The sequence below is a fragment of the Oncorhynchus keta genome, chromosome 29, assembly GCF_023373465.1.
Source record: "Oncorhynchus keta strain PuntledgeMale-10-30-2019 chromosome 29, Oket_V2, whole genome shotgun sequence".
Taxonomy (NCBI): domain Eukaryota; kingdom Metazoa; phylum Chordata; class Actinopteri; order Salmoniformes; family Salmonidae; genus Oncorhynchus; species Oncorhynchus keta.
This window is the reverse complement of record NC_068449.1, coordinates 51,697,480-51,712,699: the sequence shown is the minus strand read 5'-3', so window position 1 is coordinate 51,712,699 and position 15,220 is coordinate 51,697,480. Positions and strand designations below refer to the sequence as shown.

The window sequence follows — 15,220 nt, the reverse complement described above, 5'->3', positions numbered from 1 at the left end:
TTAACCAGCCTGATGGTGCTATTGGTGCTATTTTGAGTGAGACTGGATAATTGTTTTAGATCTGTTTGTGAGTGCGTTCAAATAAAGTGGTTGGGGAGAGAGAGAAATCATTAGTTTCGACCAATGATGTATACAAACCCTGGATTGCTGATGATATGTATTGGCCAATGAGAGGCTTTGAAGTCACCGGTCGGCCATATTGGCACTTCCCCCAGTAGGAGCAGTCCTCAATAGGAATGAATGGGATTCTACAGTATTTCAATTTGTTTTCATGACAAAATTACATGTATTGGATTATATTTTGCTATAGTGGGGAAAGTAACATTAGTAAGCTAAAACATATAGACTAAAGGAAAATATATTATGTATTTTTTAATTTTTTAAATGTTTAGCTCACATAATATAATTTAAGATTATGCATTAAGGTGTCTGTAATATAATACATGTGGCAAAATTAATGTAGACATTAATAAATGCATTTCTAAAGCTTCCAAAATATTTTTTACAACATAAGGGAGTGAGAAAATGGAGGCACGGTGGTTTCAACACAGCGCCCCCTATCAGTCAACTAGTGTACATATAAATCATTGGTTGCAACCTAATTGGAACACATTGACCCATTGTGCTAGCCTAGTTCCTAGCAGTAGTAGGCCTAATCTTCTCTACTTGTCTCTGGGGAAAACCAACCAACACAACCAACACAAACATACAAAGCCAGGCCCCATTGCCACAAATAATCACATGTATACAAACAGATTACTGACCATTTCGAATCCCACCATACCTTCTCCGCTATGCAATCTGGTTTCAGAGCTGGTCATGGGTGCACCTCAGCCACGCTCAAGGTTCTAAACTACATCATAACCTCCATCGATAAGAGACATTACTGTGCAGACGTATTCATCGACCTGGCCAAGGCTTTCGACTCTGTCAATCACAACATTCTTATCGGCAGACTCGACAGCCTTGGTTTCTCAAATGACTGCCTCGCCTGGTTTACCAACTACTTCTCAGATAGAGTTCAATGTGTCAAATCGGAGGGACTGTTGTCCGGACCTCTGGTAGTCTCTATGGGGGGGCCACAGGGTTCTCGGGCCGACTCTCTTTTCTGTATACATCAATGATGTTGCTCTTGCTGCTGGTGATTCTCTGATCCACCTCTACGCAGACGACACCATTCTGTATACTTCTGGACCCTCCTTGGACACTGTGTCAACTAACCTCCAGACGAGCTTCAATGCCATACAACTCTTCTTCCGTGGCCTCCAATTGCTCTTAAATGCAAGTAAAACTAAATGCATGCTCTTCAACCGATCGCTGTCCGCACCTGCCCGCCCGTCCAGCATCACTACTCTGGACAGTTCTGACTTCGACTTCGGTGATGTCATCTATAAAATAGCCTCCAACACTCTACTCAACAAACTGGATGCAGTCTATCACAGTGCCATCCATTTTGTCACCTAAGCCCCATACACTACCCACCATTGCAACCTGTACGCTCTCGTTGGTTGGCCCTCGCTTCATACTCTTCGCCAAATCCACTGGCTACAGGTTATCTACAAGTCTCTGCTAGGTAAAGCCCCGCCTTATCTCAGCTCACTGGTCACCAGAGCAGCACCCACTCGTAGCACGCGCTCCAGCAGATATAACTCACTGGTCACCCCCAAAGCCAATTCCTCCTTTGGTCGTCTTTCCTTACAGTTCTCTGCTGCCCATGACTGGAACGAATTGCAAAAATATCTGAAGCGGGAGACTCACATCTCCCTCACCAGCTTTAAGCACCAGCTTACAGATCACTGCACCTGTAAACAGCCCATCTATCTACCTACCTCATCCCCATACTGGTATTTATTTACTTATTTATTTTGCTCCTTTGCACCCCAGTATCTCTACCTGCACATTCATCTTCTGCCAATCTACCATTCCAGTGTTTAATTGCTATATTGTAATTACTTCGCCACCATGGCCTATTTATTTCCTTAACTTACCTCATTTGCACTCACTGTATATAGACTTTTTGTTTTCTTTTGTTCTACTGTATTATTGACTATGTTTTGTTTATTCCATGTGTAACTCTGTGTTGTTGTATGTGTCGAATTGCTATGCTTTATCTTCGCCAGGTCGCAGTTGCAAATGAGAACTTGTTCTCAACTAGCCTACCTGGTTAAATAAAGGTGAAAAAATATATATATATTTCTCTTTGGGAAACATCTGAGTATCAAGGTTTTGTAAGTCAGGAGGGGATACCGTTTGCAGATTTGTTTAATGCTTCCTGCACTGACTCGAGCTGGTAAAAATGCAATAATAAGCAGGGCATTTACAGTGTGCCATGTCGTGCATTCGTTTACGACTTCGGTGATCAGCTCAGATTTTATACCACCATTATTATACATCCCCTCTGTGAAATGAAAAAAATTAAGAAATATATCACACCGAAAACAACTCCCAAACTCTCCAAATACCATAGAACGATAATCATATCTTCATATCTTTAAATGAACTGTAAACAAATAAACTCCTTCTGCAAGGAAGGAATTCCTTATGGTTGGTTTCCTGGTTGGTTTCATAGCTGTGATACTTTTGTTTTATTCATCCTCGATCTTAATATCATAATGCTGTATTTAGCTTCACACTCAACTGGGACATCAGATAAACTGTCCGAACAACAACGGTGTCAAATTTAGACGTTGCCATACAGTATTTGCCTGTGCAAAACAAAACGTTTTTCTGAATGTTTTTTATTTATTTTATTTGCCGGGGCTCTGCCCTGCAAGGCGACTGTTTGTTTCCTACATCTGGCAACAAAAGCATGTGATCAATCATTCAGAATAATTTATGACGTCGCCACATAATGGCCAGCCCAGGCTCGTAAAAATATATTTGCATTACACAAGGTCCCTTCAGGACCTCTCAATAACAGTACAATAAATGTTGTTTTTGTCCATACACATAGCTCCGATAAGAGAACAAACTTTAGCCTCTGTTAGATACAGTAGAGAGTAGGGCCAGGGCAGCAGTGTATGTTGCGATGTTGCTATCTCATGCTGGACCCCATCCCTTAGTTCCTGTTCTCCCAGCCAAGCCAACATCCCGGTACTTTTCCCTTTCCCAAGCCTTGTTGTTATTAGTATTTTGGTAGTCCCCGACTCGGAGAAAACGCCCTTCTTTAACCCCTCGGTCCTGAGCAACATGGTCTTTAAGTCAGACACACTGTCCCCTTCATTCATCCTGTCACACTGTAGTAAACAGACTCAGTTCAACCTGAAAGTTATATAGCAGGGAGCATCTCTCTGCACATGAGAGCCCTTGTATTATACCACTGGGTGTGCTTTGTGCAGATGCTGTGGACAATCCATCACGTCTTATAACAAGTCTAAAGTAACATAAAGTAACAAGACCAAAGTAACTTTCTGAGAAAGCACTCTTACTGTACTAGAGTTTTGTAGCAGCACTACACTCCCAATAATGCTGTTTGTTTTCTCCTTCGACTTTTCTATTTTGAAAGTAACAAACATTTCTGAGCCAGCCAGCCGCTCTTACTGTGCTGGAGTTGTGCAGCAACACTACAGTACCCACAATGCAGTTTGTTTTTGTCCATACATCGACTTCTTTCTTACCTTGACATGCTGTCTGGCATGCAGCCGTGACCTGGATAGCCCTCTCCTCTTGGACCCTGCGACATGCCGGGCCGGGATTTCCACGACTCCATTAACGCGGTAACAGGTGAAATTAGATTCAACAAGGGGTTCGTCCCGTGATCCCTTGGGTCGTGCCGTGAGAAAGACATTGTCCCCTGCGCTCCGATCTGGTAGTGAAACGAGTGTCCGCCTGAATTAACACCCACAATGGCCGAGGTGGGCACAACGTTGTTGTTGTTCTCTTGGTAGTAGCTGCCATCATTGTTCTCTTGTTTAACTTTAGACAGGAGGTTGTGGGGGAACACGCCGGCTTCATAACTGCCATTCATCTCCGTGCCCGGAGGTCCCAAGATCCCAGAGAGACTGTATTCGTCAATGTTGTCCCTCAGAGACAAGTAGGTAATCTCGGACGGACCTGACTGGAAGAGACCCATAGAGTGTTGCTGCTGCTGCTCAGTGTAGCACTGAGGATTCATGCATCCGCCGCCATCTTTGTTTGGCTCACTTTTTACCTGTGTGATGAAAGGTGAGCCATTGCTGGGGCAGCCGGGGACCTGGTTACACTTTGTGTTGTTGCTACCATTACCCAGACACATGCTCCTATAGTCCGTGTCGGGTTCATTCTTGATGAACTTTACCATACCCATGTGGTCCAGGCCTACGTTGAACATCTCTCCGTCCACGCTCTCCACCTTGGGGAACTCAAACTCCTTGAAGTCCTGCTGGTCTCTTCGTCCCTCGGGACTGTTGGAGTCATTTTGCACCAGGCCCAGTTCACTAGCAGGGCTGGACACAGCAAACCCACCCCCGCCACCAGAGGGGTTCCTGGGGCTCGAGGACATTGCCATGGGGCCCCCGGTGGTCGGACTGGAGATAGACAATGAAGCCCTCATGTTGTTGGTGCTGCCAGTGGGGCTGGAGACAGACGATGACCTCATGTTGGTAGAGGTGCTGCATGACGGTGGGGAGAGCACGCTGCTCATGCTTTGAGGGCTGGAGATGGGCGAGCGCATCACGTTGAGAGGGCTGGTGAGTGGAGGCGACCCCACCGTGCTGGAGCCTGCCGGGCTGCAGGTGGCAGAGTTCCTCCTGTGGACGTGGTTGTGGGCCAGAGCTGGTCCGGCAGCGTTATGCTGGTTGACGGGGTTACTTATGGTCGTGCAGGCGAATGGCCCCCCAAAGCAGGTGGGGCTGGTAGTGGACGAAACTAGGTTGTTGCTGCCCCCGGGGCTGGAGATGGAGCTGGGCGTCTGGGGGCTGCAGGACAGAGACAAGCCCAAGACGGCTGACCCTGCTGGGGTTCCAGATGAGCAGCAATCCCCTGGGGTGGAGCTAGGCTGCTTCGGGAACCCAGTAGAAGGGGACTTCAACTTGGGGCTCCCCCCGGACGCAGCACACTGGCTGTCCTCGAGACAGGGACGCCCGCAAACTCCCGCTGGGTACATCTTCCCCGGACTACAATGACCCCCCTGTTGGCCGAAGCCGCCAAAGTCTGTGGCCTCCCTGGCCGCATTCATATACAAGCCCATGGACTCAGCCACAGTTTTGGACAGCTCCTTGGAGTCCATCATCTCTGGCTTCCTCCCATGGAGGGAACTGTTAAAGAGGGGGAGAACAAAAGGCTGGTGTTGGTTCTGGGTCAGTTTGAGAGTAGGCTGCTGCTCTGGCTTCTTCTTCTCTTCGTTGTTATTGTTACTCTCCTTGCTGTCGGCTGTGTTGCTGCTGGGGGAGCAGCTGACATTGACTATGTCCATCAGGACATCACTGTTGCTGTTCAGGTTCAGGCTGTCGGCCTCCTCGGCTCCGCTGCAGCAGTAGTCCATGGCACTGCTGGGGACATGGGACCATCTGTTCTTCTCTGTGTCCGTGGATCCTTCGAAGAAACTTGGGTATCTTTTGGTCTCCATCGTTGGGTCATTGATTTACCTGCAGGTTGAAGGAATACATTAATGTGATGAATGCTGTTTAAATATGAATTCAAAGTGGTAGGGTATTTTTTATGCATTATTCACACATCATGCAAAAGCCGCTGGAATCTCACATTGCCGAAGCTGAGAGCATACTACTGAATATAAAAACTGTAATTTAACACGAATATGTATTAAATCATGAACAGTGTAACCTATTTATTTAATGGGTGGCGATTTCATTAAGATTGACTTAAGTGTGTTTTATAGCGGGAAAATTTTGCCAAACATCGCCTGTATCAAAGTGAAGTATCCTTTTAAATCAGCAAGCATTTTCTCTGTCAATCAAGTCAGTCATTTCTGGAAAATCATTTAGACATTCCTCCTCACTTAGTTAACTGTTTATTTGCTTTGGATTTTAAACTAAGAATCCCTGAAATGGTTATATAGGGGAACTTTGTCTAAGGCACGATGTCCCAAATGGCACCCTATTCCCTTTAAAGTGCACTACTTTTGACCAGAGCCTTATGGGGGAATAGGGTGTCATTTGGGACAGCCTGAACCATGTTTGGAGACCTCGGGATATATGGGGGGGTCATGGAACGATTATTAAATTGATTAGATTGTGTGTTGTCATGTCTGAGTAATAATAGTTCTATGACTCGTTTCCCGATCACACCTTATCATACATAACAAGTTCCTTATTATAATGCATTTCTTTAGATGTGTGACATGATAACTTCTGGTTTGCAGGAGTAATTGCACTAACTGTACTATTAAATCGCCAAGTCAGTACAGTTTGATAAAAAAAATAAAAAAATACATGACGTGCTTTTATAGTGTCCATTTCCTCCTCTTGGGCACTTCCATTGGATAGAGACAGACCCAGCGTCACAAACTTTCATCACGCCATTCACGGATTGGTCCGACTATTCTGTCAATCCCTTATTGTTTTTTCAGACACAACATAGCTGCGACATAACTTGAAAATGGTATCTATCTTTGAGCGTCTTCTGGAAAACATATAACAACTTTGGAGAATAATTCAATGCACAATATTGACCCATGCTATCACATTTAGCCCTTTATATTATGCGTAATGTAATGCTGTTCTTCCTAAATGTATACTCTGGTAAACTTATGTTGTAGCCTACTGTCAAAGAGAAGGACTCAAGAAAAACACTGATATTTTGATTGAGGTGACCTAATTACGGGTTAGGCTATACTAAATGAGAAAGCTTATGAGATAGGATAGTTGTCGACGCACAAACTACAAAAACAGGTAGGCTTACATGCCAGGTTGTAACGACAAAATGAAGGCTATGCAATATTTTGGGGGGCAATCTGATCTACCAAAATGAACATCACAGTTTTGACATTGATGGAAACTGATCGAAGAGTGTGCAAAACTATTTCAAAAGTGCATTAATAGTTAGAATGCAAGTCATTTCAGACATCGCAGTTCTGCAATGACAGCAGTGCAAACCGTACTCTTATCCATTATTTCTTATTGTTAAGAATGATTATCTGATGGAAATGTCGCTGGAGACAAAGTTCAAGTTGTTATTAACTGATCTTTGAAAAGTCATAAACAACTGATTTTAAGTTTAGATTCCATAATAAATAAATGCGCCAATAGCTTGCAGGGCGAAAATAAGTCAAATTATTGTTATTATTATTAAGCTATTTTAATTGTTTAGAGAGAAAGAGGGCAGCCTTTAATTGTATTTATAGCCTATACTGTAGGTCACAATCTGCCTGAGCGGTCCCCCAGGATATAGTTCAAAGTTAAAGATTTCCTGGGGAAAATTCAGGTGACAATTAAAGTGATGTACATTTCGTTTAGGGAGTTGACATGTTAATCTAAGTATTATAATAACCACAAGACGTTTACCTACCTCGAGCTATATCATTCGGCGCCCTTACCTTAATTACGACATTCAGATTTGTCAAGTGGCTGTGTTGCTGGGCGGCAATAATCCAGAAGAGAGAATAAAGACACGAAACCAAGCCTACACCTTATATCTTCTTCTTTACAATATCCCCCCCATCAGCTATTCTGCATTTTCTCTTGCCATACATCCACTAGTTTCAGTTCTGACAGCTCAATGCACAGAACAGTAGGCTCGAACTCTGCTGAGCTGCGTAGCCTATATCACTCGTAATCCTCAACATCAAGACGCTGCTTGGACACACCGATCGAGAGCGACGTATAGATCGGACGCATCAGATATTCTCACATTCGGACCATAATTCCGCAGATTTATGATTTTCTAGCCCTTCGATAGAATGACTGATAAAAACAGCGAAGGAGTCAGACAGACTTGCAGTGCGACGTCATTCTGTGCACATGAACCCTCCTTCTGTAGCGAGTGCAATACGAACTCTGAAGGGGTGGCGGGGACGAGAGAGGGAGAGGGGAGGGAGGGAGGGGAGTGCGTTCGGTCGCACCTTTACATTTGAAGTATGGTTGAGTTTCTCCGTTTTAATACTTAATACTCAAAATGCTTTTTGGATAGGAGGAGACCCTTCTCAAGAGTGTTGAACGAGATGAAATAAACATGACAGCTGTCAATTTTATTTTTAGATAGTGTAGAACAGAATAATAAATTGCAGTAGGCTATAAATACGACATATACTAATAGGCCTAAATTCAACATGAATAAAATACACATTAGGCCTATTCATGTTGCAAAAAACAGGTATATTATGCATAGTATGCATCGTTTTCCACTTTGAAATCTCAGTATTGCTCTTTGACAATGGCACTGTACTTTGCAAGGCTGACATTTTGCACATTTATCTGTAATAATGAGCTGGTGTGGGGTTATACTAACTGTATGCCAACTTGTTGTTTGAGTACTAGACAAAAACACCCACAGACGTGGATATATGTTAATAACTGTCTGACATACAGGGCATAGGTCTAATGAGACTGTTACATCTTCCCCCTTGGCAGAAACTGGCTACATAATCTATCAACCTTTCTTAGTCAGAGATAGGTTATGAAGATAAAACCATCAACAACAGTAAGTGTTTAGTGCCTATGAATCATAAATAAGCATCAAAATATCCTTAATGATGATATGTAGTGGGCATAATACATGATAATACACAAGTCTTGTTCAGATGATGAAAAAACATGCTGTGTAGTGTTAGCAGAGTGAAATCAAAACAGGATGTTGGTGCTTTTCCTCCGACTACATCCTTTGATCTTAGATAGGAGCGACTAATAACCCATAATATATCAATACTAGCACACTGGACACGTCACTAAGTCATAGAGGTGAATTCAGTGATTTCCCTCGGCTTTATAGCCTATATGCGATACAGTGGAGCTCTCAGTTTTAGTACAGTATTGCAACATGTTATGACTGTAGAAATTGTGTCCACAGGATGGCGCTATATTTCAGTTTCTGATCTGGCACTCCAAATCGTATCAAATCAAATTGTATTTGTCACATGCGCGGGAATACAAGAAGTGTAGACCTTACAGTGAAATGCTTACTTACAAGCCCTTAACCAACAATACAGTTTTAAGAAAAGTAAGTGTTCAGTAAAAAAATAAAAAAAGAACAGTAACAAATAATTAAAGAGCAGCAGTAAAATAAAAATAGCAAGGCTATATACAGGGGGTACCGGTACAGAGTCAATGTGCGGGGTCACCGGTTAGTCGAGGTATTTGAGGTAATATGTACATGTAGGTAGAGTTAAAGTGACTCTGCATAGATAGTAAACAGAGAGTAGCAGCAGCGTAAAAGGGGTGGGGGGTGCAATGCAAATAGTCTGGGTAGCCATTTTATTTGCTGTTCAGGAATCTTATGGCTTGGAGGTAGAAGCTGTTAATAAGTCTTTTGGACCTAGACTTGGCGCTTCGGTACTGCTTTGCCCTTGCGGTAGCAGAGAGAACAGTCTATGACTTGGGCGGCCGGCAAGAGTCTTTTACATTCTTAAGCCTTCCTCTGACACCGCCTGGTATGGAGGTCCTGGATGGCAGGAAGTTTTGCCCCAGTGATCTACTGGGCCGTAACCACTACCTTCTGTAGTGCCATGCGGTTGGTGGCCGAGCAGTTGCCATACCAGGCAGTGATGCAACCAGTCAGGACTCTCGACGGTGCAGCTGTAGAACCTTTTGAGGATCTGAGGACCCATGCCAAGTCTTTTCAGTCTCATGAATGGGAATAGTCTTTGTCGTGCCCTCTTCACGACTGTCTTAAGTGTGTTTGGACCATGATAGATTGTTGGTGATGTTAACAACAGGGAACTTGAAGCTCTCAACCTGCTCCGCTACAGCCCCGTCGATGAGAATGGGGGTGTGCTCGGGCCTCCTTTTCCTGTAGTTCACAATCATCTCCTTTGTCTTGATCACGTTGAGGGAGAGGTTGTTGTCCTGGCACCACACGGCCAGGTTTCTGACCTCCTCCCTATAGGCTGTCTCATTGTTGTCAGGGATCAGGCCTACCACTGTTGTGTCATCGGCAAACTTAATGATGGTGTTGGAGTCATGCCTGGCCTGCAGTCATGAGTGAACAGGGAGTACAGTAGGGGACTGAGCACACACCCCTGAGGGGCCCCTGTGTTGAGGATCAGCGTGGGGGATGTGTTGTTACTACCTACCCTTATCACCTGGAGGCGGCCCATCAGGATGTCCAGGATCCAGTTGTAGAGGGAGGTGTTTAGCCTTCAGTATACCGTGATCCCAGTTCAGTTTCCCCTGAGCCAGACATAACCCAAATAAGAGAATCGGCAGCTGGGGGTCAGTGGAGGCTAGTGGGAGGAGCTATAGGAGGACAGCCTCATTGTAATGGCTGGAATGGAATAAATGGACCTGAGTCAAACGTGGTTTCCATTTATGTTATGTGTTTGATACCGTTCCATTTATTCCATTCCAGCCATTACAATGAGCCGTCCTCATATATAGCTCCTCCTACCAGCCTTCACTGGTAGAGAGAGAGAGAGAGAGAGAGAGAGAGAGAGAGAGCACTTATCAATGGTATTTACAGGTTCATTTGAGGGCCATGACCAAGGTGAAGCTACCTACAGTACATCTACCAGCAGACAGTGTTGAGAGACAGACAGACAGAGCCCAACCTGCAGCATTGCCTTGCCCTGGTTTGCTCTGCTGGCTGTTAATCCTGCATGGTTGGGAACCTGCTTAAAAGAGCAGGAAATTTGTTCCCAATGAGGTGATAACCACCACAGTTTCCCGCCTCTGCTCTGGCAGCCAGGCAGCTCTTCCTCATTTCTCTCACAAAATGGCCGCCAATCAATCCCTGCCTGCTATAGGTACAGACAAGATCATAAACATGTCTGTTTCGTGATGGGTTAAATCATTTACCTGGGCTTGTCTTCTCTCGAGGGTATGGATCTTTAAAGGCCAGGTTGCAATTAAATTTTGCCTCCAAAAATGGAATATACACCACTTGTAGATGGCAACCCCCCCCCCAAAAAAGTGTGTTTCTTATTATAGTTTTTTTTAAATGTATGATACATGACCTTTAAAGTCTTTGGCGAACTTTCACTATATGTCACGGCCGTTAAAAGAAGAGGACCAAGGTGCAGCGTGGTGAGTGTACATTTTCTCTTTATTTGGAAAATGACACCGAACAAAACAAAAAACACTACAAAAACAAACCATGACGCTCAAGGCTATGTGCCCTAAACAAAGTCAACTTCCCACAAAGACAGGTGGAAACAAGGGTTACCTAAGTATGGTTCTCAATCAGAGACAGCGATAGATAGCTGCCTCTGATTGAGAACCACACCCGGCCAAACACAAAGAAATAAAGAAACTAGAATGCCCACCCTAGTCACACTCTGGCCTAACCAAAATAGAGAATAAAAGCCTCTCTATGGCCAGGGTGTGACACTATAAGGACTTCACTGGTATAAATCAATGCATTTACTGTATTTAATTTCTGATCTATCAAGATTTTACATAGTTTCTGGGATCTCACTTTCTTCAGCCACTAAACCTGATGTATTTTCGACCAGATGCGCTGAGCCGGCTTCATGGCACCTGGTTCGATGCCCAACCTAGCCGATATGAGGCGCTTCTATGTACCGCACCGGGCTATGCATGCGCACCGGGGACACCGTGCGACTCACGGCATAACACGGTGCCTGCCCGGTCCCTCTCTCCACGATAAGCATGGGGAGTTGGCTCAGGTCTCCTACCTGACTTAGCCACACCCCTCGTGTGCCTCCTCCCAATACATTTTTGGGGCTGCCTCCCAGGTTTCCAGCCGCGCTGCCTTGCTGCCGCCTCCAGCTCATCCTTGGGGCGGCGATATTCCTTAGCCTGTGCCCAGGGTCCCTTGTCGTCCAAAATCTCCTCCCATGTCCAGGAGTCTTGCGATTTCGGCCACTGCTGCTGCTGCTGCCCGTTACCACACTGCTTGGTCCTTTGGTGGTGGGTAGTTCTGTAACGTTCGTCGTCCTCGTCTGAGGAGGAGTAGGAGAGATCAGACCAATATGCAGCGTGGTAGGTGTCCATGTTCATATTTATTAAACAGAGAACACTAAACAAAATAACAACGGCAAATGAAACTAAACAGTTCTGTAAGGTGACATACACTAAACAGAAAACAACTGCCCACAAATCATAGTGGGAAAAACAGGCTACCTAAATATGGTTCTCAATCAGAGACAACGATTGACAGCTGCCTCTGATTGAGAACCATACCAGGCCAAACACATAGAAAACCAAAACTAGAACAACACATAGAATGCCCACCCCAAGTCGCGCCCTGACCAACCTAAACAAGAAACATAACAAAGGAACTAAGGTCAGGACGTGACATGTTCTCCAGCAACAGGGTGATCAAATGAACATCCAACATCTGTAGTGACAGTTAGTCCTCTTGGTTGAATGATAACTATGATTAGAGGCATCATCCGCTCCAGTGATCAGAGTCAGGCGGTACGCTAGACGGTACGGCAGATTACTCGAGCAGCAGCAGCGACGTGATCATGAGAGGGAGAGGTACAGGGTGCCTCATGGGGACAGGTGAATTGGAGCATGTTAACTCCAAAACAAAACACTTCCACAACAGCAGAAGTTACTGTCCCCACTGTATGTAGTAATTATGGTGTTAGTTCTAATCAGCCAACTGCCAACCCGACATCCCCCGCTTTGTTAAAGTCCCACTCTCGAATGTCGGTAGTGTCATTTTTCTTTTCAGCCATAGACTGGATAATGTTCAATTCCAGCAATAGTAAAGAGATTTTTTCGGGACACTACCAGTCACCAGTTGTATTGAGTACAATAAAAAAAATGCACACAACTTTAAGCAATTTCTTCCCTATATTATTGTGTCTTTAATTTGTCTAAGGACACAGTTTCTTTTGTCTAATGACGCTATTTCTCAACCTCCTCTTCTTTATTTAGCTCAGTGAATATATTTAGCTGTCAAGCAGTTGTATTGTGATAAACCCACGTCATTGGTCAAGTGTACAGGCCAGTACCCACTTTCACCAATTTAAGCAGTGTTCTTCTACAGCCTTGCCTGTGTGTGGCACGTTTTGTATCCGTCGTCCATGCTATGTGTGTCTTATGTTTCAGTGGGCTAACAGGCCCATGGGTGTAGGTTTCAATAAGGTTGTTTGTTTGGACACAGTGACTCATTTGGGGAACACACAAGACACAACGATACGTCTCTAATGACAGCCTCTGTCCGTTTGCCACCGTAAACAATTTCTTTAGTAAATGAGTTGGATCCTCGGCCGTGCCAGGAGCATATTGGATGAGCAACCTGGTCTCACTGTGTGTGTCCGACTTTAGTTAACACGTCCATGATGCATTGCGGCGTCACACCATAATGCATATGGGGCATAGTACATGCACACACACACATCTACAGCACACACAGTATTGTCTTCACAGTGGGGTTCTAACTCTCTAGCTAGTCCATAAAGGTCAACTAAAGGGTATGTGTTGTTAGCCTGGCTTAACTCATCTCTTTTGAAACCGGAGCTAGCCAGAGTCTTAATGTGCAGTATATAGGTCAGGGAATGCTGCTAAGGTACTCAACCGTAATTACATTTCGTCAAAACAACATGTATAACTCATGTTAAGACTGTTAGGTGTCATATGTTTATTGGGTCAGTGGAGTTAGTTGAACATGAATGTGATGTGCCTAGTTGATATCAAATATATAATGCCAGTTATTAAGAAATAACATATCCAAAGACTACTAAGAACTACAGCCTACAGCCAGTCAGATTCTTTTGAAAACACTTGTGTTTCCTTTGTATGTACTTGTTCAAATTTGGTAAAAGAGCAATTATCCATAATGTACTACAATGTAATAATCCGTCCATCCATTTGTCTCATTCAACTACATTGTGATTCAGAGAGAAATAATGAAAATGGACGCATGCGCAAAGCAAACCTACAGCAGTGACACTAGTAACATCAAAAACAGAGGTGGGGTTATGGAGGTTGCATCATCTCATATACGTTTCAGTCTGATTTGGTGGAAATTCACGTGCAAATATTTTGAAAACTAAAAATGATATTGGAAAACTGATTAAATTCTCCAGTCAGGGCAATTACTAATGTTTTTCATAGGAATTCATTGTTGGGCGCTGGCTGGCCATGGCTTGTATGTCCCTCTTGGCAATACCAAGAAAGGGCACACTGAAAAAGGTTACGGTGTTTTCACAGGTGCCCAGACTACATAATAACCACATGTGGAGAAAGTGCTAGCGAAAGAGCGAGAGAGTGAAAGAGGGAGAGTGGGGAGGAGAGACAGAGATTATGTGAGAGTGATTGAGTGAAAGAAAGAAAGAGATGAGGGGAGAGAGATTCATAAAAAAAAAGTCAAATTCTCCAATATATGGCCTTTAGATCCCTCAAAATAAAGTTTAAGCGCTTTGATTCGTTCCCATAATAGAGGTCGATGGAAATCGAAGACAGACTGTCTAAATATCCTTTTTGCCACGTACCTTAAGCCCTCACATGTGAGACTTCAACTGACTGTTAGCGGTCTCCTTTTACTAAGTTCATTCAGAGACAAAGCACAGGATCTCAGAGTAGGAGTGCTGATCTAGGATCTGTTTCTTATTTTAAATAATAAATAATAAGATTATATGGAAGAGGAGACCTGGTCCTAGATCAGCACTCCTACTCTGAGGTACTTTGTGAATATCAACAAATACCATATCCAGCCTTTGACACAGTAGTACACCGTAACATGTTTTTGTATTGATATAAATATAAGACAGGTTGATATAACACCTAAGCCTGGAATAACCTACTCCCTTCCCTATATAAAATGCTAGCCAGTATTTATGTGAATACCCCTAGGGGATTTAGCCTACAGATGTAGGATCTTAATTTGATCACCCTTTTGCAGGAGAACTTTCCTGCAATGCAGGACATTGTAAAATGCGTAGTGTACTTGAACTTTAAAATTCCTTCTGAGGTTTGTAATCTCCAATCTCAAAATTGATTTTCCCTCACGAAAAATGCATCAACCCACACAAAGGGGTTGAACTGGTTCGAATTAAGATCCTACAGCTGTACACTGTTGACTAAAGCATAGGCGAGCCAGCTGAAACGGGTTTATTACTGAATAACCTGTTTACTCCTGCTGCCTGGTAGTATGAGACACATGATCAATATTTAGTAGGAACACCGGGTATAGAGGCTACATCCCCTGACTCCAGATC

The 15,220-nt window shown here is 43.9% G+C and overlaps 1 protein-coding gene across 4 annotated transcripts in view; it reads right to left on the bottom strand.

The window, feature by feature from the left end:
* Positions 1-7,917, bottom strand: part of LOC118361871 (mineralocorticoid receptor) — a 105,218-nt gene extending 97,301 nt beyond the window's left edge. For 3 of the 4 annotated variants that reach the window (XM_052486724.1, XM_052486726.1, XM_052486727.1), the window contains exons 1-2: positions 7,472-7,917; positions 3,618-5,564 (exon numbers count right to left, since the gene is read on the bottom strand). In XM_052486724.1, the coding sequence (XP_052342684.1) occupies positions 3,618-5,545 (1,928 nt within the window). In that variant the 5' untranslated portion in view covers positions 5,546-5,564; positions 7,472-7,917. Of the gene's footprint in view, positions 1-3,617; positions 5,565-7,443 lie in introns of all 4 variants that reach the window. The other variant, XM_052486725.1, reaches the window with a different exon arrangement.
* Positions 7,918-15,220: the final 7,303 nt, after the last annotated feature.